General features: G+C 41.8%; 1 protein-coding gene across 1 annotated transcript in view; it reads right to left on the reverse strand.

Moving 5' to 3' along the window:
* Positions 1–4,211: 4,211 nt before the first annotated feature.
* Positions 4,212–27,336, reverse strand: part of lats2 (large tumor suppressor kinase 2) — a 29,532-nt gene continuing 6,407 nt past the window's right edge. Inside the window, exons 2-9 of the mRNA XM_039818052.1 lie at positions 24,987–25,733; positions 11,819–11,951; positions 10,110–11,692; positions 8,270–8,497; positions 7,765–8,119; positions 7,069–7,251; positions 6,288–6,394; positions 4,212–5,930 (exon numbers count right to left, since the gene is read on the reverse strand). Coding sequence (XP_039673986.1) covers positions 5,382–5,930; positions 6,288–6,394; positions 7,069–7,251; positions 7,765–8,119; positions 8,270–8,497; positions 10,110–11,692; positions 11,819–11,951; positions 24,987–25,352 — 3,504 coding nt within the window. The 5' untranslated portion in view covers positions 25,353–25,733 and the 3' untranslated portion in view covers positions 4,212–5,381. The remainder of the gene's footprint in view (positions 5,931–6,287; positions 6,395–7,068; positions 7,252–7,764; positions 8,120–8,269; positions 8,498–10,109; positions 11,693–11,818; positions 11,952–24,986; positions 25,734–27,336) is intronic.

The raw sequence follows: 27,336 nt of genomic DNA on the forward strand, positions 1-27,336 counted from the left end.
GCGCTCTGCATTGTGGGATTACAGCCCTACCCGGCAGGGTTCTCTTTATGGGTTCAACCAAACCTCAACCCTATGGTTCAACCCATGGGTTCAACGTGGAGGCAGCGGGATATGTTATTCAGAAAAGAAAAATATTTACTGTCAAACTCAATTCCAGATTTTTTTAATATTTAAGTCCTATTTTTAGCGAAAACATGATGATAAAACAGTATAGACAGTAGAAAGTGATATAAAAAGTTACTCAAAACATGTTTTACTACATGTAGGCCACAGCCTACAATTTTCAGGTAGGCTACTTGTACATTACTTGAGTTTTTCCATTTTATGGTAATTTATACTTCTACTACACTTACAACTACTACAATTTAATTTTGAAAGCAGATGTACTTTTTACTTCACTACATTTATTTGGCATTAGTTACTTTGCAGATTCCGATTATGAATACAAAATATAAACTAATAAATTATGATGAATTAATATGGATTAGGCTAAACATATACGGGTAGTGGTGGCCTGAAGGTTAAAGAAGCTTGTGACCAGGAGGTCGCCGGTTCAATCCCCAGACCAACAGGATAAAATCTGGGTGTGGAAAGTGAAAGAGGTGCCCTTGAGCAAGGCCCTTAACCCCAACCACTCCAGTGGAGCTGCTCAGTGGCCAGCAGATCAGACTGTGTGTAATTGTGTGAATGTGACAGGTTGTAGTTGCAAGTGAGAATTTGTTCTCAATCGACTTACCTGGATAAATAAAGGTTAACTAAAAAAAATACAGCAGCTCACCTTTAAAGTGATGAATGCATAAAAAATTACTTAACTAAGAATTTGAATGCAGGATTTTTACTTGTAACAAACGCTGTGGTACTGCTATTTTTACTTACGTAAAAGATCTGAGTACTCCTTCCACCAGTGGAAATAGGTAACTTTTATCATGGTAAATCAACATATTATCAAATGTAGTTATATCAGACAAGTACAAAAAAAATTATGTACAGAGCAGTAGTGGAAAGTAACTTTGCATTTACTCCCAAGTACTTAACTGTACATACTAATAATTTTCAGGTTCTTAATATTTCCTTTTAATACTACCTTATACTAAAGCATGTGCAGTTTTTACACCACCACTTATAACAGCTATCCTTTGCAGATTAGGATAGTCTAGGATAGGGGCATAGTCTGGGAGTTGCCTTTTTCTCCTCCCCTCTCCTCATGTCATGCTGTATTTTTTTCCTTAATACCCTGTCTTCCTGTCCTGTCTACCCCATCGTCATATTGTATGTTTGTATATGTATGGTCAGGTTGATGGCTAATTTAGCTGGTACTTGTGACTATGTGACAATAAAGGGCTACTACTACTACTACTACTACTACAAGAGTTCACAGAAAGATGATATATAGGTATAAACTACCACAATTGTATATAACAACTTTTTAAAATGTTGCTTTCATGTAAAAGATTTACTGCCTTTCGAGTTCACATTTCCATCAGGAAAAGTAACATGTCTTAGACTTAGTATTATAGTATAAGTAATTATTTATCATTACTGTACCCTGACTATAATTTCTCTTTATCTTTTAAAGGCAGATAAATATTTTTCAAGAGATTACAGAAATGAAATCCTCCGTTGTATATTACAGTTAATATATCACCTTCCATTCACACATTAATGCGCTGAAATAAAGCACAAGTCCAAGTTGGTTAATTTAATTTATACATACATTTTACACACAAGGACTGTGAAAGCATTTTTACAAATTCTCAGTTCATACATAAATGTAAAAAAAGAGATAGCTGTCCCCATTACATCATGTATAATACTGCGTAGACATGGGTTTTTGAACATTAGCACAAGGGGAATTTAAAAAGGGGGAAAAAAGATACAAAACAAATATCTATATCTGTATAAATATCAATTTAAGAGTAACAGAAATTGTATCATACATTAAGGAGTGGCAAAGGCAACAAGAGGCTCCTTAGAGTAAAAATACAAAATGAAAAGGATACACAAGTAAGTCTCGTGAAGAAATCAGATATCAAGTCAGTCAAAGATTGTCAGTCATCACTCTCTAACCTTAGAAACAGAAAACACATCCAGGAAACACCTCACACACTCTGCTGAGAGCTGCGGCTCTCGTTATAAAGCTATTTTTCACGAAGCAGTCCGTCGTGGTGGACGTAGATTGGCAACGAGAGGTTTATAAAAATGGAAGTGAACATCTGGACCAGCTGAGAGGAAGAGCAACACCTGTCTGCCTTAATCTCAATGATGGTGCCCTTGAGCAAGGCACGTCATCCATAATGGATCCAGTGGTGCTGCTCTGTGGAAGACTGCGGTTTATCTGGGAAGCTCACGGGCAACACTGGCTATGTTTACATGCAATATTACTGGCTTTAGTCCAGTTTAAGTCACTATTAAACACAGTCATGACAAACCGCAAAAAACAAAAAGGTACTTTCGTATCGTGATTGCATGTGTCGGTCTGTGATGTGAAATTTACAAATGACCCGAGTTGCACCATTGTACAGTGGTGAAAGCCCTGTTTCCATTTCCTAAAACAATATGTTGCAGCCAGAGATACATTGAGTTAAAGAAAAATGGCATCTAATTTATTAAGTAATTTATTGTTTTGCCCACTTTCCCTCAAATCAACTGCCTTATTTAATTCTATTGCTTAAAGTTGTTGACTAGAATAAGAAGAAGATTGTTGGTGCATGTAAACAAAGCCAGTGTGAATCTGAAAATACTTCCACAGATAAATTATAATAACAGTTAAGAGGTCTGAAGATGTTGATGATAAGGCAATCTTTTAAGATTGTGCTGCTCACTTTAGAACACAAGGCACATTTACAGAAAAACAAACTTTCAATACATTGTAAGGCAAAAATAAAAAAAAATCTTCTGTAACAAATCTGATCCTCACATTTTCCATTATCGTTATGCATCAGAAAAATCTCTTTAAAAAAGGTTCTGACTTCTTTAACATTCCCAGTCATTAAAGTCAAATTCAGAATACTGTTGGAACAGTTTAGTGTTAATCGACCAAACAGTTCAGTTTGACACAGAGAGCAGTTTACCGTTTACTGATTGTCAATAAGCAAGAAAGTACTGGATGATAGTGTCAATACAGAACATGGCACAGGTCTGTAGAAAAAGTTAAACAACACTCAAACTTGTGGTCATTTCGGATAAATAAAGACAATGTACCAAACACTAACTCTTTGTTGAAGTATAACCATTTGCGGTTTTGTAAAATAGAGAAAGCTAGTCATTCTTTTTTTCCAAATTACATTTCCTGAAGCCAACCTGCCACGCTCCTCCTCTTTCTCTAACCTTTATCTACTCTGTTCCATCTCTTTCTGAACCAGAATCCTTTACACTCTCCTCTCCTGCATTCAGGACCAGCCCGTCTGCAGGAGCTGCAGTCTCCCGTCGTTGTTCTGCAAACACTGATCGTCGTCATCATCACGGTCGCCTCCTTCAACGTCGAGAGGCGACGCACACTCCCAACATTCAATTAGAAAGGCACACGGCTCATTACTTTCAAAACCCAAGCACACTTGGCAATAGTGCCAACACTTCTTTAAGCCACAACAAAAGAAAAACAGGTACACATGTAATAACAATTATAATATTAATGTAAATAATATTAAACACAATAATAAGCAGCATGTTGTAACTGAAGAGGAAATATATATAAACCAATATATTTGTACATTTCGGTACTCAAACGTTCAAAAAGGATAATAAGTGTTTAAAAAACTATATATAATGTATTTTTGTATTGCACATAGTACTATCACGTTTGCTAGTGTAAGAACATGTTGCTTTGTGTTTTCATGGCAGCCTCCAGAAGAGAAAGAGGAGGCTGTTTAAGTTACAATGCAACTCATCTTTGCAAAATAGCTGTAAAATTGTGCATCTTGGTGAATGTGTGTTCATTTGCGTGAGCTTTGTTTCTCAGACAGAAACTAACTCAGCACCATCCGACCCGACGGGTCCAGGCTCGTCCGGGTCTGGCTCTGATTTCTCTTAACTTTCTTAAATAAGGTGTCATTCTATTCATCAGTTCTTTCCTTAAAACAAAGCAGGGGAATTCTTCCTGTAATGTACGAGCGGAAATTCACTGCATGTCAGGCCCTATAAACATTACAGTGGTTCAGTCTTTGATCCGACTAAAACTGAATTGGACTTGATTTTTAGAGCCTTGTCCGAACTCTACACACGCTCTTTGTGTAGGTGGAAGATTTTTTTTTTTTTAAATGGTCAGTTAGAATAGAGGATCAGTAACAGGAAGCATTTTATAAACACAAGGATATTTGTAACAGCAAACTCTGTGGGAAGGATAAGGCTCCATCTTAAGAACATATTACACTGAATTACAGTTGGCACAAAATGAGGCAGCTGTGGATATATAGGATAGATGGAGCAACCAAAAATATGTGGCTAATTTGTTTTACATTTTAGTAAAGCAAAGTTTATCTGCTACAAATGCAGAAATTTGAAAACTGAATGCTGCCAAAAGGGACGCATTTTCTCTCACGCAACAAGAGGGCTGCTAAACCGATTCTCTCTGTGTGTTAGGGGAACCTGGGAGGATTTGTTTGGCCATCTAGTCTGAGCCAACGTCTTGAAATATGGACACTGAAATCTACCTGCAGAGACTGCTTTTTTTCACCCTTTACCTCGAGCTGTACTGGATATGTGTGCGCTGAGTGTGTGCACGTGCATGCAATGTGTCTTTGTAGCTTATTTTGCAGCAGCTGTGAAGGAGGTGTGTTGCCCCCCCCCCTGCGATCAATGAGTAAACTGGTTTCACTCATCATTGCTGTGTCTGATATTCGAGTGTAAAGCAGCTCGGGGAGAACGGGATGTAGCTCCGGTGTCGGAAGATCACAGAGATGTCCGTAAGACCCAAGGGTGGAAGGAATGGGACAAGAAACCGCTGGAAGAACCAGAAGTAGTCTTCGAATTAGAAGTCTTGTCTGTGATCCAGATATCCGTACACTCCCAATAATGTTCTTCTTTCAACCTGTACAGTTTCTGAGTCTTTTTCTTCTAACCGCTTTACCCTTGATGCAGTCAGTCACATACAAAATGTCGTTTCTTGGTCCCGGATCAGGGGAGTTTTGTATTTGAAGTCATTGTGGACGCACTATAGATTCCACAAGGTGGCGATGTTCATCAATCCTGCTCCTGCAACTTAACAAATCACACATGCCAAATATGCATAAACACACACATGCGCACCTGTGTAGCATGCACACCTCTACACACAGATGCATACACAGAAGAAGAGCAGTGGTAGGTGGGAGGGTCATGAGCTGAATGAGGAGCATTAAACCTGGTAATAATACGCTGCCCAGGAAGCCTATCAGTCTGCCGCTCTACACGTACACCGGCTCACATCCCTCCCCCTGCTCTCCCTCCTCCTCTTCATCTTCCTCCTCCTCCTCCTCCTCCTCTTCTTCTTCTTGTTCGTCCTCCTCTTCTGGGCCCATGCTTGGCGACACCTCGCTGGCCTCAAGCGGTTTAGGGTAGCGGAAAGGGCAGCCGTTGTCGTCGAAGAATCTGCGGAAAGTGAACTCGTAGAAAGCGTGCTCTGGGTGCTTCCCGTGTGGGGAGCAGAGCGTGTCCAAGGCCCGGGTGCTGTCCCCGCTGTCCCGCCACGCCCCGGGTCCACCCTCCTCCTCCACGGGGTCAAAGTTGGACGTGTCCATTGGGTGGGCGATCTTGGGCCGGTAGGGTGCCGGTTGCTGCCGCAGATTGCTGGAGAAGTCCATCTGGGTGAAGAAGGGGTGAGCCTTGATCTCGCCGGCGCCGTTGGCACCCAGGCGATCCTCCGCGGAGCAGCAGAGACGACCAATGATGTCGACGGCCTCGGGGCTCAGTTTGACCTGGGCAGGCACCTGCAGCGTGCTCTCCCAGTTGATGACCTGTGGAGGGGAGAAACACAATATATGAGGTCACCACAGCTAGCTACAGTGTAGATGTATATACAGATGGTATACTTTTATAATCTGTTGGATTCACACCTACAATTGATATTGAAAGTTCATTCTTGACCTTGGAAACAGTAGTTTCTGAATACTGTACAATCTTTACCATTATTAAACTACAAAAACTCGAAACATGATGTTTGAAGTCACATTTATACCTGCAAACTGCCCAAAAAGAGGCCTGGCCTGCGGTGACTGAACTGATCCGGGGACACCAGGCTGTCATTCATTCATTAATTGGTCAATCATTTTATTTTTTAAATCAAAGCGGGAATATTTTTCTTCTTCACTGACCTTAATCTGAGTCTCGGTAGGTGTGGGGGCCAGGAAGGGCGGCTGTCCCACCAGCATCTCAAACAGGATCACTCCCACGCTCCACCAGTCACACAGCTGGGTGTAACCTGCACAACAAAGACACAAATGTCAGATTAATCTGTAAGTGCACATACAGCACAAATCCAGTATTGTAAGTATTTGTACAGACACATATATTTTATATTGTGTTGGCTCTGTACTTCAGCACATTGATTTGAAATGATAGTGGGTGAGGGTGTGCACATTGATGCTGGATCAACAGTGACAACGTGTAGCCCTTTTAATACAGAGTTCCACAATTTTTGAACAGTAGGACAAAAATCAGGCTACAATTTCTACTGTGTTCACCCAAAATACCCTCAAATGAAAGCTCCCTGTCAGCACTTAAATCATCATTAATTTACTGTGCTGAGTACAGAGCCAACGCAAAAAAACGGGTCTGTGTTCAAATATTCAAGGACTCTAATGCACATGCAAAAAATGCAGCATGTCTGAGGACTCAGATCAGTTAATGTCACCTATCACATCAGGTGATAACCTTTTGACATGATAACCTTTGAATTTTTTCGCCTCTGATCCATCTTTACATTATCCCTGCTTGCCATAACATGTACTCTCTTTCTACACAAAAGAGCAACTCTTTTATCTGTGTGTTTAAATAAACTAAAATCAAACCCAAATAAAAAGTTTCTGCAGTCAGAAGACACTTCATTTCAGACACCGTTCATCTGCAGCAATTATCCATCGTGTTCTCACCCACCTTTGCGCAGCAGCACCTCTGGTGCGATGTAGTTAGGTGTTCCCACCAGGGAGTGAGCCAGGCAGCGCTGGTGCTGCCGGTTGGCGCGCTGCTCAAGGGTCATCAGCCGGTCGCCGCAGCGGCAGTTAGACACGTCGTCCCAGAAGTCACTGGGCTCCATGCTGTCCTGTCTGACGTGGCTCCCTGGAGGCAGAAGAAGGGGAACAACGCTGTTAAACTGCACCCGATAAACACACTGTCTGGGTTAGCTGGACGGGAAAGGTAACACTCGGAACTATCGGCAGCACTTCTGAGGTGCCCTGAAGCATAGCACTTAATGACCAGCAAAAGAAAACTGGCTGGACATGGTAGCTGACAAGTATGAATGTGCGTAAAAATGCACCTGCAAGCTTATTTTGACAGAACATGATTTTAAAAACAAGACAATCAAGGCTCCAGCTTTAGGATTAGAGTAAATAAATGAGATATATCTGAAATATGATTCTCTATTAGAAAACAGTGAAAGTAAGAAGTTGTTCCAAGAAAAAACTGTTATTTCACTTTCATTTCTGCATTAGGTTATACAGTACACTGTTACATAGGTTTCAGGTTTACAAAATCCACTGAATCCTCCCAGAATCTTTCTAAAAATGTGTTGAATCATGTGTGTATGTTAAAATATTTAGAGCACTACACCATCATCACAAACTGCCTCACCTTTCTGATAGTACTTGGAGTTGTGTGTCCAGCGGAAGCCCGTGCACAGACCAAAGTCCGTCAGCTTGATGTGTCCGTCCAGGTCAATGAGGATGTTGTCGGGCTTGATGTCGCGGTGGATGAAGCCCATCCTGTGAACGCTCTCGATGGCCAGCGTCAGCTCCGCCACGTAGAAGCGTGCCAGAGGTTCGGCGAAGACGCCCATGCGGATAAGCAGGCTCATCATGTCTCCTCCTGGGATGTAATCCATGACGAAGTAGAGGCTGTCACGGTCCTGGAAGGAGTAGTAGAGACGCACCACCCACTCGTTGTCTGCCTCCGCCAGGATGTCACGCTCTGCTTTGACGTGGGCCACCTGCACCAACGAAAGTCATTATAGTTACTGGCTGTGCCTCATTCGTAATGGATTAATACTGTATTAAAAGTAGCGAATGTCTATGTAACTGCTGCAAATTCTTGGCCCCAAACTTAAGACTTCTTCATATACCAAAACCTATTAACTCACCTGGTTGCGGTTAAGGACATCTTTCTTTCGCAGTGTTTTCATGGCATAAAGTGCACCCGTGTCCACTTTACGTGTGAGACACACTTCACCAAAGGCACCTATACCCAAAGTCTTGATTTTCACAAACATGGACTTGTCCATTTTGGCACGGCGTAGCCTGTTGTAGTTGGACTCTTTCTGGTTCAGCATCTTCCTCATCTGCTCCTGCTCTGCTTCTGAAAGGCCAGCCTGTGCAGAAAGGACAGGGGTTACAGAAAGATGGTGACGGGAATAAGCACCTTTAAAACAAGTACATTTTTTATTTATCTTTATTAAATGACCTAGGAATGTGCCATGAGCTGAACCCAGCGCCCTGACCTTTGGTGTCAAATTTAACTAATTCTGTTATCTAACTGGCTGTGGTATTTTCTCTAAAAATGCCTTTTAAATCACTTTAAAGCAGGTCAAAAGGACAGAAGTCAAAATCATGACTCAGGACAGGCTCATGCAAATACAAATGTGAACTCACTGACTTCTCATTCCAAGACAACGATACTGTTGTCTCAAACAAAAGTCCTGAGGGACAATTCTCTGGATGACAACCTTGGACATCATGGCTCCTTACAACTAATTATCATTCTCATGTCATGTCTCCAGACCAGACAGCCCACTGGTTTCATTTTCTTTCACCACACTATGAAAATCGACTTCCGGATAGTGTTGTTTTCGTCAACAAAAATGATGACGAAATATCGTCGTCAACGAACCTTTATCACGTGACGAAAACGAGACGAGACGCAACGTAAATGCTGGTCATGTGACGATGACTATAATTAAATGTATAATGCAATATTATTGACGAATAAAAACGAGACTAAATGTGGTTTACAAAGTAAAAACTATGCTAAAATTTCTCTTCATTTTCGTTGACCAAAACGAGACGAGACGAAATGTTATTAAGTTATTTCGTCTCATTATTTTGCAGTATTCGGTTTCCTGTATCTCGCTTCAGGGGCTGCATCAGGTCGCGCTATTGGGTCAGGCCAGTGCCAATACAGAAAATTAACCAATGGGCCACTGTGAGTTCTTTATGGGCCGGCGCGGCCAAAAAACAAAAAACAAAAAAAGGCCTATTTATTGGCGATTCGGCCCAAAAGTGCGTCGGCCCACGGGGAAAATGCCCGGTATGCCAGATGGTCAGTCCAGCCCTGCTTTGCCTGTAAAGTGGACGAGAGCAGGCACCAGCAGCAGCAGCGGGCGGTGAGAAAAATCCCCTGTGAAGTCGGACAGTTTCCAGCCGATTCCAGCAGCCTTCAGGCTGAACAGGAAGTCACAGAAACACTGTGGTCCGATTCAGATTTAATAAAACGTTACCAGACCCATAAATCAGCTTGTACACAGTCTCCAGTGGTTTTAATTATGACAGAGTAGCTCTCAAAATGCTCTACATGATAATCCGTAATCTGAACAGATTTAGTCTCTCTGACTTCTAAACGTAACTACCAGCCACACAACATGTGGTTTGTACAGAATAAGGCTTTAAATCAGACAAATAGCAGTTAAAATCCCTCCAATTCAAAATCAATAAAAAGTTTATGTAAAACGTCATCATGTTGAGTCGATTCTGAACCAATCAGCTGTTAGATCAGCTGAGAGGCCGGCGTTTCCCAGCATGCCCTGGGTCCGCCTGGGTCTTTCAGTCGGTGAAAAGCAACTGCACTGCCTGTGTCTCAGAACTGCGGCCGCCTTGCCTGCATGTAGGGGTTTCATACATTGCTGTACGGTGCTCAAAACACTAGCTAAGGCTTGCAAGTTAGTTTTCAAGACTTCTTTAATCTCTTTGCTTTCTGGGCGGTCTTACCTTGGACATCTCTTGTTCCAACTGAAGCCTGCGGTTCAGTTTCTGCTGGTGGGTCTTCATCACATTCTCTATGTGCTGCTCCATGTAGAACTTGAAAGCAAAAGGTGAGTAGGTCTTGATGCGTGACTCTCTCTTCTCTTCATCGCGTCCATTCTTCCTCACCGGAACAGGTGACGTCTGGATCTGCTTCTTGTCTTTCACCGTTTTTTCTCCCTTGCCCATCTTCGTCTTCTCTTTCACCTGCTGTCTCTCCTCGGCCTTTCCGCTCCCTCCACTGTCACCGCGCGTGCTTCTGGCAGCAGGGCTGCTGAGATCCTGAGCTCCACACAGGACTCCGGCTCCTTCCTCTGGCCCAGACATGAGCAGGTTTTTGGGGTAAGGTGGCGGTGGGCAGCGTGGCTCCGGAGCAGGCTCAAGAGTATAGGTCTCCTCTGGCATGTAGGTCAGAGGCTCCGCTGCGTCTTGGGCCTGAGCAGTCATCCAGCTGGGGTGACACGGCCCCACAGCCGTCTTGGGTTCTGGCCTCATCACACGGATACTCTTGACTGGCTGTTGGATGGGCGGGGACGTAACAGCCGTGATGGTGTTCGGAGGGCCCAAGGAGGAGTCCTGTTTGCCAGCTGTGGGGGGCGCAGCCATCGCAGGCCGGACACCACTGGGCCCCGCAGAGCGACTGTTGAAGGAGTTGGTTCTGCTGGGGACACGCACCTCCCCCCTGAATGGGCCCTGGGGCTGGGGTTGCCTGCCTTGAGGAACGCTTTCAGGACCTGGAGGCCCCGCCCAGTGGTGCTCATACAGGTCCAGGTTGAGGCTAGCTCTGGATGGTGTCATCAATCCCTGGGGCATATCGGAGAAGTCAGGGCCCATGGCTGCCACCCCACCTGGGGAACGGGACATCATGTGGACCTGGTGGGAGGTGGGGCTGGCCTGGCGTGGGTGGGAATGAGAAGACAGGTACAGATTAGCAGGGTATCCTCCCCCTCCACCTCCTGGACCATTCTGACCCATGGCCCCTTTCCCCTGCATGTTGACATAGTTGTCTGGGGGCGCCATGGGGGGCGGTGCCATCTTGTTCTGGAAGGAGGCGGTCCTTTTAACTCCATAGCCAGCAGGCTCCATCATGTGCGGCCTGGTGTGGCCATAGTCATAATGGGGGCCTGGGACAGGGCCCCCTGGTGGCTGAGGCTGGAGCTGCAGAGGCTGGCCAGGGACGTTGTAGCTCATCATGGGCCCGTGCTGCTCCATACTGCCAGGGTAGCCCTTCTGCTGGGCCCCTGGAGGGTACATGGTATTGGCTGGGTTGCTCTGGGTGGCCATCACTTGTGGATAGCTGCCCATATTGGGAGGTCGCCCCATCGGGTTTCCCATAGCAGGACCCTGTGTCCCACCAGACGGAGGCATCATGTAGTTCATTACCGGTGGAGCACTCATGTAAGGTCTGGGCATCTCACCCTCAGGGCCGTATCCACCTGCCCCCTCGTACATGGGAGCCCCCATCTGGTGGTACGGAGGCATGACACCAGCCTCGCCTGGAGCCTCTAATGCAGGTCGGTGGTCCATTGAGTTTGGCATGCCAGCTTTTCCTGAAAGGAGAAGGAATGTGATCACTCAATATATAAAGTAACAATAGCAATTCGATCAAACTTCCTGTAAGTAACTAGATCAATAAGCACGTACAGTAAACATATGTAGCGAGGTTGAATTTGTACCTGGAGAAGTCTGCTTGATGACACGGACGATGAGCTCATTGCGAGGGTCGAGGTAACCCATTTTGCTGATGTACTCTAAGGCCGCTTCGATGTTCCTGCTTCCTGTCTGCTTCAGTGCCCGCACTGCCATCTCCTGTGAAGCACACACACACACACACACACAAAAAGAGATGTTGAGAAACATATTGATACCTTATAACTTGTCTATACCCCCCTATTTTCATTTAACAAAATGAGCAAAGGTTTTGAAATGCTTTATGTTGTCTCAACACAAGTAGCTGTACAAATTAATCGGTGCCTATAGAAAGTTTAATTAAAACAAGAAGTGTTTGATCAAGGAATGCGTAAAGAAGACTTCAGCTCTAGCCAGATATTCAGCCTGCTTTTCATCATACACAGAAACACACAAGAACACTAAACATAAGCTTTACAAGACATCGCTGCAGGTATCGTCAATTAATCCAACAAGAATACACAATACAGACACAGACACATGCACGCCTGCAACACACATTAACTAAAAATGAGGATACTCCGTTTTTTAGGTGTTTGTACACCTTCAAGGCACACACACACACAAAAAACAAACAAAAAAAAAAAAACATTGGACCATTAAGTGCTCAAGCATCTGCATCCTGGGGTCACACATCAGTGACATCCTGCGCCTGTCACAACACCACACAAAAACATACCACCAAAATGAGGCTTCTGGAAATTGTAATTCCTAAAAATGGGAATAATGTAAATGTTTTCTTGCTTTTTGTTTTGTAAAGAAAAAGACTACCTGAAAAACAAACGTTAAGCGAACAAATCCTTAGTCAGCATTCAAAGAAAACTCTGTGCCAAGGCAATTATCATATTGCCCCCTAGATAATTTGCAATGAGTGCAATTATTTAATGTGAATGACTCCGTAGTGGCAGCAGAAAGAGCTCCCTTCAACTGACTGGTGTTTCTGCAGATTTGATCCCATTTAACACTAAAATACATCAACTTTATATCACTACCCAACACACACTGTGATATTTTATATTTTGGAAAGCAATATCCCTTCCCTCCCCAAAAATATCACCTTTATTTATCAAGGGCGCACACACACACACACACACACACACACACACACACACACACACAATATTGTGAAAAGACTAAATTCACCAGAATTAAGACATAGATATTGTGAAAAGGATCAAAGGATTTTGGAAGCAAACTGCAATAAAAAGATTCCCGAAGCAAACTCTCAAATCTCGGATATGGGAGTTTCCTGTCATCAATAACGCACCAATTAGGAATGTCAAGCTGATTTAGTTTGCATACAATGTTAAAAACACTAAAATACCATAATAATAGCTTAAAATTGTAAGATCAAGTAAATTGAGTGGCCAAGCAGCTTCCACAACTTCTCTAGAATATCTATGCAGCAGAAGAATTGAATTCTTGTTACTCTTCATGTAAAATGGTCATTTTATGTGATTATTGCCTGTTGGCTCCCTCCTCAATTACACATGGGGAGCTCATCCCAGGCTCGAACAGGTGGGTCACTGTGAAAGCCCAGAGCTATGTAGGTCACCTATGTGAAAAATGTTGGTTAACCACTTTGGCATTTTCTATTCATCAGCTGCCGTGTAATTTATGCTGGAGACACGGTAGCCAAATGTGAAGCAGAGCATTCTTTTCGCGTTTACTGCCTTTTATTAAACAATACCAATCATTCCTTTGGTTCTTGTTCTAATTTGAAGCAGGAGATCTTAAAGGCTTTTCAGCTCTAGATTCAAATGAGAAATCCATTCAACACCCTCAGACCAAGACGCCTAAACATGTACTTAGGTTGCAGCAAGACACAACCAATTGTTTTATAATAACAATATTTTGAAATGTTGGAATTTATATCAATATAATAAAAAAAGCCAAAAGCCAAACTGGCAGTTTAATGGACTTAAATCATAACAAAGTTATGTTTTTTTTTTGGTGTTTGGACACCTTCAAGGCACACATAAAAAAACCGAAAAAAACACAACCAATCCTCCTAACATTTACGTGTGTGTATGTGCTTATTGATCTAGTTACATACAGGAAGTTTGATCGAATTGCTATTCTTACTTTATATATTGAGTGATCATATTCCTTCTCCTTTCAGGAAAAGTCACCAGAACATTACAAGAAAAAGGTCATCACAGTGAAAAAGCACAAACAGAAACCTACTGTGTTTTATATTGTGCACTTTCCCTTTCAATATCCTATCATATATATATATATATATATATATATATATATATATATATATATATATATATATATATATATATATATATACACACACATATACACACACACACATACACACCAATTACTGTACATGAGTCCATTACACATCCAGTGGTGGAAGTGAAAGTAGTAATACTACACTGTAAAAAAAAATATTGTTAGTAAAACTGACATTTCAAATCTTACTCAAGTAAAAGTACAAACATATTAAGATCAAAATATACTTAAAATATCAGAAATGTCAGAAAAATGAAAATCAGAAAAGTATTTATGATTCAGAATGGCCAATTTCAGAATAATATATGATATTGCTGGATAACAATCATTGATGCATGAATGTTTATTGAATGCATTTATATTTTGCATTTATAATTAAATCTGCAGAGTAACTTAAATCGTCAAATAAATGTAGTGGAGTAGAAGTAGCATAAAGTGAAAAATGCCTCAAGTACAAGTACCGCAAAAATTGTACAGTATGTCTACAACAAAATGTCGTTTCATCCGTTTCTGTTTATCTACTTGCCAGCCACGCAGTAATATCTATTTATTAGCAAAATCACGTCTCATAACAGCCTGGTTACTTAAAGTCACCTCATACGTGTGCTTAATGTACACATCTCCTGCATGGTTGATCTGACCACACCTGCAAATCACAATTCTTTTCGACGGTGCGGAGGAGGAACCATGGATGTATAATAAGAAAGGGGGAGGGGGGAGACGATAAACAACTTCCTGTCTTTTTCACAATAGTAAACCAGTAAACAAACAGGACAGCAGAGCGTGAGGTAAACAGAAAATCTGTCTTTGCCTCTGCGATGGAGCGACCCACACCTAGATGAGGAAATCCCCTCCAATGGCATATGACCTCACTGCAAAGACATCTCAGACCTCGGCCCGGCAGCTCTGACAGAACAGACATTCAGCCCAGACACCCCGGTGCCCCTGCTGGTCACGCGCAGTAACAGCAGCCGCAAATTAAAGTCTTGACACAAAATGACAGATAGATAGATAGATTTTTATTGATCCCAAAAAAATGGGAAATAACAGGAAAATATCACACAGCTCACACAGCAACCCTAACAGTGTTAAATCCTTGCTCCACTCAATAAAATATATTACAACAATGATAAAAGCTACATATGTGCATATTTATTATTACTATATTGTCATTAAAATCTGTTCTTGAGCAGTAACTAAATCCTTAGTATCTGGATATAAAAAAATAGGTGCTCTGCCACTATTATAATAACAACATGTGAATTATTATTTATGGACTATTTCAATTGCCTCTCCACTGCTGTTCCCAAAAACTCCATTAAATCACAGCACATTCAGGCTGCTGCTGTTGCTGCCAGATTTCTAACAAGAACCAGGAGAACTGAGCACATTGTTCCTACTCTTAAATCTTTACAATGGCTGCAGGATCATTTTAAGAAGATTTTAAAGTGCTGCTGCTAGTTTATAAATCACTCACCAGCTGAGCAGTCAGACAGAAGTGCCTCGAGTCCGAGACAAAATGGCAAAAATGCATTTACTGGTAGCAACTTCCTGATGATCTTTAATGTGCAACGTTAGCTGCTTTTACATAGAATTAAAACGGTTTTCTTTTAATTCATTTTCTCTGTTGCACCGTTTTTCCTTCAGTACATTCGGAGCAACATATTGCTTGACCGTCACTGCAATTAACCTATTTACACTCATTGGACAGATTATTGGGTACACCCAGCAAAACAATAATGCGGTCTAATAGCACTAGTCTCACTTTGCCAGACCCTTCTCCAAAGCGCGCTGAAGGAGGGTCTGGCTACTCCACATAGCATTTGGGGATGGGAGGAAAACATGATCTGGTTTATTGGCATTTCTTTAAACCAGTCACAATTGTCTTGGGCGGTGCTAAGCACCGCAGAAAAGCCGCAGTGCCGCTGCAAAATAGCCTCGGGAAGGAACATGTTTTGGTGAAACGTGTACGTTTAAAAGTTGTTTTAGTCATGCAACAGAAAACTCAGATTGGACAGATAGTCTAGCTAGCTGTCTGGATTTACCCTGCAGAGATCTGAGAGAAGGTTAACCATAGTCCTAGAATCGACCAGAGTTTAAAATGCCATCACAAAGGAAGCCGAAAGCAACGGATATCTGGCCTAAATGAGTGAAATCCGGCAGATTTTCCGGCGGCAACAGAGCAATCCCGGAAGTGGAATGTCAAGGATATAGACTAAATAGCACAGTCCTGCAATATCCTGCCTTCATGAAGATTATAATGTTCATATTTTTGTTAAAACTGTTTTAGAGAGGTGTTGATTTAACTGTATGGTCATTTTGGAGTCTGTAGTTCGTGGTGCTGTTGAAGGGGTTTCTATTATTGTGTCCACCCCACTTATATCAACTTAACTTACACCCCTGTAATGTTATCTAACAGAAGCAAAAAAGGAAATGCAAGAACAGCTGAGGAAAGAAGTTGTATCCCTGTGCAGCCATATTGTGCCTCTTCTGCCTGCAGTTTCTCAGACACACCGGTCAGCTTTATTTGTTGGGAGGAAACTAAATCAAAACATAAATGATTGAAAAGTAGGACAACGCAGCAACCATGGGCACAGTCGGCTCTCAAAGCCAGGAAATGCCAAGGCCTCACGCTTTCTATGCCTTGTGTAGTGCGTGTGCGACTATATAGGTACATCGGTGTAAATTCACTACTGCGCACACGCCTCGCTTTAGTCCCCTCCCATTGCATCCGTGTTCACCACACACACACACACACACACACACACACACACACACACACCTGTTTATACTATACTATGTTTCCTGTGTGTCTGTTGCATTCCTGTGTAGCCAATAGAAGGTTCTGGCTGCCAGAGCCGCCCAGTAAGGTCACATTATGTCCATCTGTCGCTCAGTCTTTCTACCACGTCTTTCCTCCTGGTTCCCAAACTTTCAAATTCTAATTTGCGTTAACAGTATTACAGAGTTGTACATGGTTTACAACGTGCATAGTACAGTAAGACATATGTTTAAGTATTTTAAAGCCGGCCATCATAGGGAGGGCCGAGCAACGATAACTGTTCAAATGGGGATAACAGTGCACACCTTCAGACACAGTCTCTCCTTAAAGGCATTCAAAATTGTGTAATGTAACGAATGAAAAAAAGAGAGAGAGAAGATCAAACCCGGACTTCTTTATCACTTCCATACATCTAAACCATGTCGGATTGCTAGTTACTATAAAGTTTCAAAACTGTCAGACACAGCCCTGCCAAATTTCAACTGGATACATTTATTAAACCGCCTCCCGAGTTCAAGATGAGTCATAAAAAATATTTTAATGCTTTACAGGAGAGGGCCTTTGGTATAAACATCTCATTTTATACATAAGGACTCAGGAGAAGAACTTGGAAAATGTATTTTTAATTTTACTGTATCACTTTAAATACTATTATTTTAGTTGCCTTCTTCAATGTGGATTTGTTTATGTTCAGAAGATCTCTATTGTGGGACTTCTTTTTCCAACTTGGGGATCAATAAATTGTATCTTTTGTATCAAAGAACAGTAAACTAGTATTTGTATAAAAAAGTATAAAATTATTTGTTTCAAACAAACAGTTCTTAGACAGAAAGAATATAGATATTTAACCATATAAAATCCGCAAGACTGCTTTTAATCGTTTGCTGCTTCCTCTCATGGATTGTGTGTATTGGGTGGAGGCAGGCCTGGTGACCCCGGCTGTGATGGCGACAGATGTTCCTTGCTCACATTCCTCAGCCCAGGAAGCAGGAATTCAAGTCTCTCTCTCTCTCTCTCTCTCTCTCTCTCTCTCTCTCTCTCTCTCTCTCTCTCTCTCTCTCTCTCTCTCTCTCTCTCTCTCTCTCTCTCTCTCTCTCTCTCTCTCTCTCACACACACATCCAGGCCACATTTGTACCTTTGTCATAATGGTTGTGGGCCGCAACCCGCCGAATTATCCCAAACGCATAATCACCAGCCTACAAACTCTACACACAAACTGTTCCAACAGAAGCACAAACACACTAATTTTCTTTGCACGACAATGACAGTCAGTTTTTTTTATATAACTTTTCTCTTTGACCCAATTCTGAAACACACTCCAGCATGGGAAAATCAAAGCCATATGGAGGAAGTTCAGGAGCAGAGTGCAGATGGATGGACATGCCGAGAGGGACGTCCATGCATTTCCACGCAGATAGCCATAAAACCTGCGCCGTCTTCATCCCCTCCTCTTTCTCATCCATGGCGCCAACGTGCAAAAAGTGTTGCGAGGTTACACCTTAAAAATGATTACAGTGTGAGCCAAGGAAAGCCCCGTCCTCTACCCCAACATGCAAACCATGAACACTAATGCATACACTGCTTCCAAGGCACTGCCTGTTGGCCTCATCGTTACATCAACACTGCAGTGTTTGCCTGCTCACACGCCGAAGGCTTTAATATGCTTATCATGCACTGGATTCCTAAATTGCCGCAGTTTGGCCTGTATGTATAGTAGAATGACTGTGAGGATAGCCGAGAACTTCAGGGAAGGGAAACGCTGAACGCACCCCTCTTTCCCTTGACTTCCTTTCTTTCCCTGTCATCTCGATGCGTGGCATGCTGCCCCACACCCTCCCTCCCCCTCCAAAACATTTCCTCCCTTTAAAAAAAAAAAAAAAAAAGTGGTTATGTAACAAGCAAAATTGCTCTGTAATTTGCAGCTGGAGAAGACGAGAGAAACAAAGAGGAGGAGGAAGACGAGCACAGCTGATAAGAGTTGGGCTGAAAAAATAAGGTTGCCTCCAGAAGAGACAAAATAGAAATTAGGTGAGGGGTGTTCAAGGACAAAGGAGATGATCTTCAGCAGCCATGAGGGCTCTGGAATACACTTAAAAAGGAAAAAATAGAGACCCACAACTTGGTGGCCTAAAAATGGAGGCTGCCAGTCAGAGGAGCTGAAAGACATCCAGAGTAACGGTACTAATGGACTATTAATGACACACAAATATTATAATATATTAGTACAATCAAGTGTGTGTGTGTAGGGGATGAGAGAAAAGTCGAGGGGTGTGTAAAGACACATTGTAGTCTGTATTCAACATGTCAAATTAGCATAAGAGGCAGTTGAGACAGAGAGAGAGAGAGAGAGAGAGAGAGAGAGAGAGAGAGAGAGAGAGAGAGAGAGAGAGAGAGAGAGAGAGAGAACTGAATCAGCAATTTCACCCATTTAAGGCAGGTTCTTTTAACTATTTTACCTCTGCCTTTTTCTTTCTTCTTCCACAAACAAATCAACATCAGACCAAAGTAAAGGGAAATATTCTCAAATCAGTTTGTTTTACTCATCTTTCAATTATGTTTTTTTGGATTATGAACTCAGACTACTTATTTCCTCTCATGCATCCATTGAGTGTGAGTGTGTGTGTGTGTGTGGGCGTGTGTGTGTGTGTGTGGGCTGTTATTTGGCCATTAGTATTCGCAAGTTCAACGTTTGACAAACAACATTAGGTGTTGACCTGTCAGCCTTTGTCAGTGCTTGCTGTTGGAGGTCAGGGGGAAATAAATCAAACCATGTCAACAAGCAACAGACCAGGCACGTGCACAGACAGGTCCCAGGTGGTGCTCAAGCTCCTGTCCTTTTGATAGCGCCCATGTTGAAACTGACTTTACAAAGTGATCACAATCACAATCCAGGATCTAATTAAACGATCATTAACAGGGAGATGATGCTCAAATGTAAATTTAAAAGAATGATGAAATGCATCGCAACTTTAAAATTAACTTTTATAAATGTGCCTTTGACATATTACAGAATGCCGTGTAGACTGCAAAAAAAATTATAAAAATTGGCAAACAACTCAACAACTCAGCTAAAACCATGTGTACGCAGGTCTGCATGAGGAAACGGGCGCACCTGGAGGTGCGCACATTCTTCCTTTATAAATACCAGTGTATGTGTGGAAAAAAGTTGTACACGTTTTTTTTTGGTGGATAGCCTACACATCGGCCCCAGATGTGATGTGTGGAGAGGAGAGCCTGACTGATGCTTGGTGATTCTAACTGAACATAGACATACTTTGTAGTTTGGATTGGTTGGTTTATTATTTTATTCAGAGAACAGCATTTTTAATTTTCTCTAAAGATATGTTGTTTGAAATAGTTTTTAGTTAGTTATATATAGACATTAAAGCAGGCCCATGCATGGTTTTCTTTGTTGTTGCCCGCTCATGTGATAAATGTAGAAAGAGTGAATGCTAAAGACCATCATCTCTGTGTGAATTGATAATTTTGTAGAAATGTAATGGAGTATTAAACATCTGCATGAATGTATGGGTATTGACATATATAAATAGGCCCATGTAAGTAAGTAAAAGATGTGCTACTTTATGTAAAAAAAAAAATCAAGAGTTTTTAAAAAAAACACTGGGGCATTTAACTTGATCTATTTCCCTTTAATGTGAAAACTAAGTTTTGGATTCTTGATTACTCGCATTTATATTGGTACACCATTATTGGCTTCAATTATGATGAATCATTCATTCACTGGAATTACGAAACAATTATTCAAAATGTGCATTCCTAGCAAGTATGGAACAAACACATATCAAACACATGGGACACAGCGGGACAAAGACCAGAGACAGAGGAGGAGGAGAGGCCACACATTGGGTGGCGACTCGACAGCAGCAGAAGGAACTGTTCCACCCTGCTGCCATTGAATGTCCACTTCCTGTTTGTATTGACTCTGCCTGTACTGCTCTGGTGCATTCACAGTGGTGGAAGCAATGGAGGTCAACTAGCCGGCATTGAAACCGAGGATATGGCTGCCGTTGGAGCCTGAAAGTTATTAACAGTTCCTTCTGTTATCTTTGACAGATGTTTGAAATACACTGAAGCAGCGTCAGGTCTAAAATGAACTATCAAACTCTCCTGCTAAACCTAGAGTAAGTTGTTCTATATAAAAAAAAAAATTATTTCATACACTATATTTCTGCATTTTCAGATTTTTAAAACGTTTACAACGTTAATGTCAGTAAAAGATATGTATATTTGAAAGACAGAATAAAAGTTTAAGATTAAAAATACTATACTACTAGACAGCGTCATAACTCCACTGTAGCGGGGAGAATTTCTTCGTGGTGTCGTGCATGGGCTTGAGCTGAGCATTCTTCACATGCCAAGCTCCATCGCAGAGCCCTTTAACCACCGGTCGGTGTGCCGAATTTAAATTGGACCAGCTGCATTTTGTGATGACATGGTGGGATTCATTATTAATCAAACCTGCCTCATTCGCTTCACTTAGAGACATTTCAAAGAACTCTTTTCAACAGTTCCGTAAGAGAAGATACTGATTAACATGATGACTTGTTTTGGCTGCTAGTCAGACAATACATGCAGAAATTAATGCATATTCAGACAGTGGCTCTGAAGCCAAAAATACAAACTTCCTCATTAATGTTTAGCGAATCTATGTGGTGTCATGACATTTAATAAGCTTTCAAACTGGACTTCCTGGTTCATATTTCATCTTCCAATAGAAAAGTACACTGTAGCAACGAACCCACATCATAGCTACCATCATTGCATTGTTGTTGCTATTGTTAGATTGAAACTAAGTGCTCTCAGTTTCAATTCAACGTTATTTTTTGTATCAAATCATAACAGTTATCGCAAGACACTTTACAGATAGAGTAGGTCTAGACCACGCTCTATAATTTACAAAGACCCAACAATTCCAATAATTTCATTGCCCCATTGCAACGACAAGGTGCAACATGATGCACGTCCTTATCCAGAACAGGTGCAAGGTGTAGCAGTCCACTTACGTACTCTGTGTCAAACAGCACGAAATCCGTTTTTTGGATGTGCATCAGAGCCATTTCACAACCTGAGAAACTCTTCAAACTTAACTGAAGCTGTAAATATGGGAGATAAAATGGTTCTAAAAGTTTTGAGATAAAATGTTGTGGTTTGATGTCGACGTCAACTCTTCTTCAACTCCAGGGAAGTGAAGTGACCCCTGATTAACAGCAGCCACGTGACACCTTTACTCTTCTACCTCTACACTTCTGTTGCTGAAGGTTGAGTGTAAAAGAGGCCCTCCTTTCCAGGGGAAACACTCTCCCTCCTCACTCTTCTCCAGAGACGTTTGATGGCGCTCTCGCATTCCTTTGAGTGGGACAGAGGGACTAAATGCCAAAGAGCCCAGTTGGGAAATCCACCTGATATTTCAACATTTCAACATGAAGGCCCACGTTACGTAACCACAGCGCTGTATACTTGGCAGGGAAGAGTTGTATTGTATTACATCTAAGAGTGTATGGCACTCTTGACTTCATTAAAAATTTCTGACTGAAGGAGGCAGAGCAGATTCGTACATCTGAGTGAAGTGGCAGTGAGCAACACTTGCTAAGACCCTAACATATTCATACTCTGCATTAATACACACTACAATATATCCTCTGTCTCTCTGCTTCTTGTGGATGTCACACATTCATACAGTAGGGGTGTAAAAATATATCGTGGCACAATATATTGCAACACAAAAATGTGAAAATAGCATAACGGCAATGAAGAACCATCCATGCCATAAGTGTCAACTGCTTCCTGTAAATCTTAACAAGCTTGCAGAAGTTGTCCTATACCTAAAATGACATTGTTTTGTCAAAACACGCCAAAAACGAATTCAGCCAAGTTATAAATATAAAAAATATGAGGACCTTATCATCCATTCACATTTGTATTAATTCATATTTTACTTTAGTTTGATGAGATAAAGATAAAAGAACATTTATGTTTTCAGGAATTTTCTTTAGGAAATTTCTATTATATGCATTTTCAGTACAATGTAAACTTTAAAAGTGTTTATAGATAAAATATGCAGTTGGAATTTGGTTTTTGTGGCTAATAGTTAGAAATTATTTTAATATAATATTGCCATAAAGCAGACTCACTCACTGACTTACAACTAGGGCTGCATGATATATCGACTCAATATCGTTATCACGATATCACGTCGCGCAATATTATATCAAAAGTGTCGCAATAAGTATGCAATATTTATTTATATTTATTTTTATTGTTTCTAATATGTCCTGTTCTGTAGACATGCTCTTTATTTATTGTTTTTATACTGTACAACCAGTAAAACATGTCCTGTTCTGTAGACATGGTCCTTATTTATTTATTCAGATTGGACCAGTCCAATATGACAGTCACTTGAAATCAACCTGGTGTTGTAAGAAAACTTGTTTTATTTGTTATAAATCTATTTTGATGCGTTTTCCCGTAACTTTTGTAATTTTACTAGGGCTGGGCAACGACTAAAAGTTTTTATCGCGATTAATCGCATGATTTCCCTGATTAATCGCGATTAATCGCAGTGTTATACCCAAAATCCAATAATGAATTCAAAAGTAGCGTATAGCGCACTTTTATTTTAAATGTTCTGCCATATGAACGAAATACCATTTGTTCCGCAAACACTTATCATCAGCACTTTGTTCATACAGTAGCAGTTGAATAAAATATTTAGTGTAAATCTCAACTTAAACAATGTAATGAAAGCAAATACAAAATGAAAGATTATTGCCCCTGCCAGAGCATTCATGTTATCCTGTTTGTTATATATATAAAAAAACTGCCCACAAAATCTTGAGCCACAATCATAACATTAAAACTGTAAAGTTGTCGCTTTTGCAGTCCTCTCTTTTTCATACAACTCGTGTATTCTTCTTGTGATGGTGCGGCTTGTAAAATCTCATACCTGCCGTCATTTGTTGCGATTCTCAGAATGTTCCTCAGACCGATGTCCTCCACAACACTAATCGGCCTGCAGCCTGTAGCTATCCTCTTCGCTATGGCATTTGTTAGCTTCTCTTGCCTTTGTTTATCTATACTTCTCCCACACGCTGCATCTAACGTAGTCTGCCGAAGCCTTGCGCCACTGTTTGTTTCGTTGAATGATTCGCTGATATCAACTGTGTGTATTTCATTTAGGTGATATTTCAGACTGGAAGTACTCCGGTGATAAGAAAATTCAACTTTGCAGTGGTTACAAATAACTTTGGTTCTGTCGACTGCGCTGTCTGGAAGAACTTTAAAATGAAAATGGCCATGTAAAAGTTCCGTATTCTTCTCCATGGTTGTTGGTTTGTTTATCCGCCAATTCTTTTCTTTTCCGGTTCCTGTAAGCGCGGCAGCAGTCAGCAACAGACTTTTACAAAATAAAAGCCTGTGAGCAACAGACTTTTACAATAATAAAAGAAATAATAAAAACTGCGTTAATGCACGATAAAATAATTGTCTGCGTTAATTAATTAATGAGTTAATGCGTTAACAACGTGTTAACTTGCCCAGCCATACATTTTACATATGTTTAAAAATACTGAAATTAATATCGATATCGCAATATTCATAATCAATATCACATTTTGTCAATATCGTGCAACCTTAGTTACAACGTAGCCTACAAAGCCTGTTCATCACACCCCCAACCGGCACAGTCAGACACCGCCTACCAAGAGTCTGGGTAGGCCGAGGTTTCTTTCTAAAAGGGAGTTTTTCCTCACCACTGTCGCAATAACCACTGCTAATGCTTGCTCTTGAGGGAATTACTGTAATTGTTGGGGCTTTGGAAATTATAGAGTGTGGTCTAGACCTACTCTATCTGTAAAGTGTCTCGAGATAACTCTGTTATGATTTGATACTATAAATAAAATTGAAATGAACAGTCTAAGAAAAGTGCAGCACCCGAAGCACATCCTCATGCCCAGGAGAGGACCATACACCCCTACAAGAAACTGTCAAGACACAAACCCCATAAATGTATGCACATGCGCGCACGCATTCTCTCTCTCTCTCTCTCTCTCTCTCTCTCTCTCTCTCTCTCTCTCTCTCTCTCTCTCTCTCTCTCTCTCTCTCTCACCTGGTCACAGCCGGCGTTAACCAGCTCCTGCAGCATCTGCCGGTTGACCTCCCCGACGCCTGCAGGGTGCCCTGACCCGGAAGATGGACCCGACTCATTGGCAAAGGGCATGAGGGACCTGCGGATTTCCCGCAAGGCATTCTGGTAGTTGTTGAACTTCTGCGGGGGTCGGATCTGCTGCTGTCGGCTGGCTGTGTCTTTCCCGCTCTTGCAGTCGGCCCCTCTGCCACCGTCTGTCCGAGAGCTGCCCCCGTGCAGGGCCTGGCTCACCAGCTTTGCCGGCTGCTTTAAACCCTCCTTGATCTCCTGAAGCCTCTGGCGTGTGTTGCCCACATACGGGGCAGCTGGGAAAGTCTTGGGCCTCATTGCCTCAGTGCCCAGGGAAGGCACCTACTCTAAAAGGGAAACACACACACACACACCCCCACACACACACACACACCCCCACCCCCCCACACACACTCCCACACACCCTCCAAAAGATCCTTTTCAAGCTTGCTGACCTAAATAGTAAAGAGTCTCCAGGAGCACAGATCGGAGGAAGTATTTGTTTGTGTCACTTATTTGTTTATGTCTCTCTTTGTGTTTCGGATTCCTCCTGATGCTGGTGGGCTGGGTGAAGGTGAGGTGTGGTACTACAGGCATTCCATGGTGTGACTTTCAAGGCTCAGGTTCCAGCTTATTCCAGGAAATGCAGCCGGTCCCCAGGGCGCCGCAGAGCCAAACCATGATGCTGCCGATCTTCGCCTGTGAAGAAGGGGATGGAGTTAGAGCGTGGAGACTGTGGTCACTCATTGTGTTCATGTTTTTTTTATATATTCTAAAATTAAAGCTAGCGCTGGGCAATTTACATCTTAAGCACAGGAACGTTGCGTAATTAAAAACACCATATATGTAGAAGTGAACCAGATAGGACACTGCTGAGAGTCTCACACATTCTGCTGTTATAGAAGTTAACAGCCTGGGAATTTTAAATATGTTGGCGGTTCAAATCCTACTACTTTTAATGTATTGTACACGTTGATATCAGTGCATTGCAGCAGGATATTGATTAACACCAATATAACGTGTTTTACATTTCAATGAAAATGTATTGAAATGAAATTGAAATTTGGCCCCATCCCCATCAGGTTTTAATAACATCTTCTGTGGCAACACATCACAGGTGGAGAACATCAGCTGTTATCTAGTATTTAAAACCAGGTCTATTCCAGCCTGATATTAGCATAACCTTACTTTTTAATAGGTCAAAAACAACAAACAACAAAATGACTTGATCTTTAATAGTGGCTACAGAATGGGACCCGTTTGAGACTGGTAAAACCTGGAATTCTGGAAGTCTGATTCCGTATTAGTAGTGCATGAGCAGTACTGGTGCATACCTAATGCATAATTCAGGAATGCTAGGGGTCATGAAACACCATCTGCCCCCCTCCTCACCCCACCAATGCAGAGCAGTGGTTGCACAAGTCAGCCCGTCACTACATACTTCTGCTACGTGGTCATCAGTAAACACCCTTGTGACAGCGAGCTCCGACGTGGGGTCAAAACCAGTCAGCGGCCCTCCCTGCGGCAGCCTCTCTGCCTGTGATGCTCCCCTGTGATCAGACATTTAACACCGTTTGACAGTCTTATCTGGAGCAGCATACTCCGCATTCTGCCACAGCAGCGTTACTCCTCCAGGGCAGATGGGATGACGTGCGGAGTAAATCACAAGCCTCACGTGAGGACCTGCAGTCCCATGTGGAACCCTTGCACAATGAGATATAAGGGGTTTGTGAGGTTTTTGCTGCATCGAAAAGAGAGGACGAGAGGACGGGGGATCTACGATATTAAGCACAAAATTCGCAACAAACACTGACAGACAGTGGCGCAAGTTATAATCGTGAATCCAGAGCTCATGAAATATGACAAAGATTGAGGAATTTACTCTTGCCTGGATGAAAAAAGTCTCTAAATGATATGTAAAGCATCATAGGACAATAACACTCCCCAAAGACACAATTATCTTAGCGGTAACCAGTGTTTCCTTTAGGATTTTTTTTTTTAGCAGTGGGGGTAGGTCTGTCTGAACAACTAAACCGATAAACCGATATTTAAGTGTAATCAGTTCTGCATTTCTGCTACTTTCAGTCTTCTGCTAAAATGCATCAATTGCTTGTTGAATTTAAAACGCATACAATTAAATAATTTCCAACACTTTTATTGAACAAATTGAACACTGAGTTTAATATAAAAAGGCACCACCAAAAAAAAAAGCAATGACAGATTTAAAACTGCGGTTTTCTACTGATAATTTCTTTCAACTAACAAAAAATCTCTGCGTGTCTTTCGCGATATGTCGCAGCCT

This window comes from Perca fluviatilis, chromosome 12 (genome assembly GCF_010015445.1).
Source record: "Perca fluviatilis chromosome 12, GENO_Pfluv_1.0, whole genome shotgun sequence".
Lineage (NCBI taxonomy): Eukaryota > Metazoa > Chordata > Actinopteri > Perciformes > Percidae > Perca > Perca fluviatilis.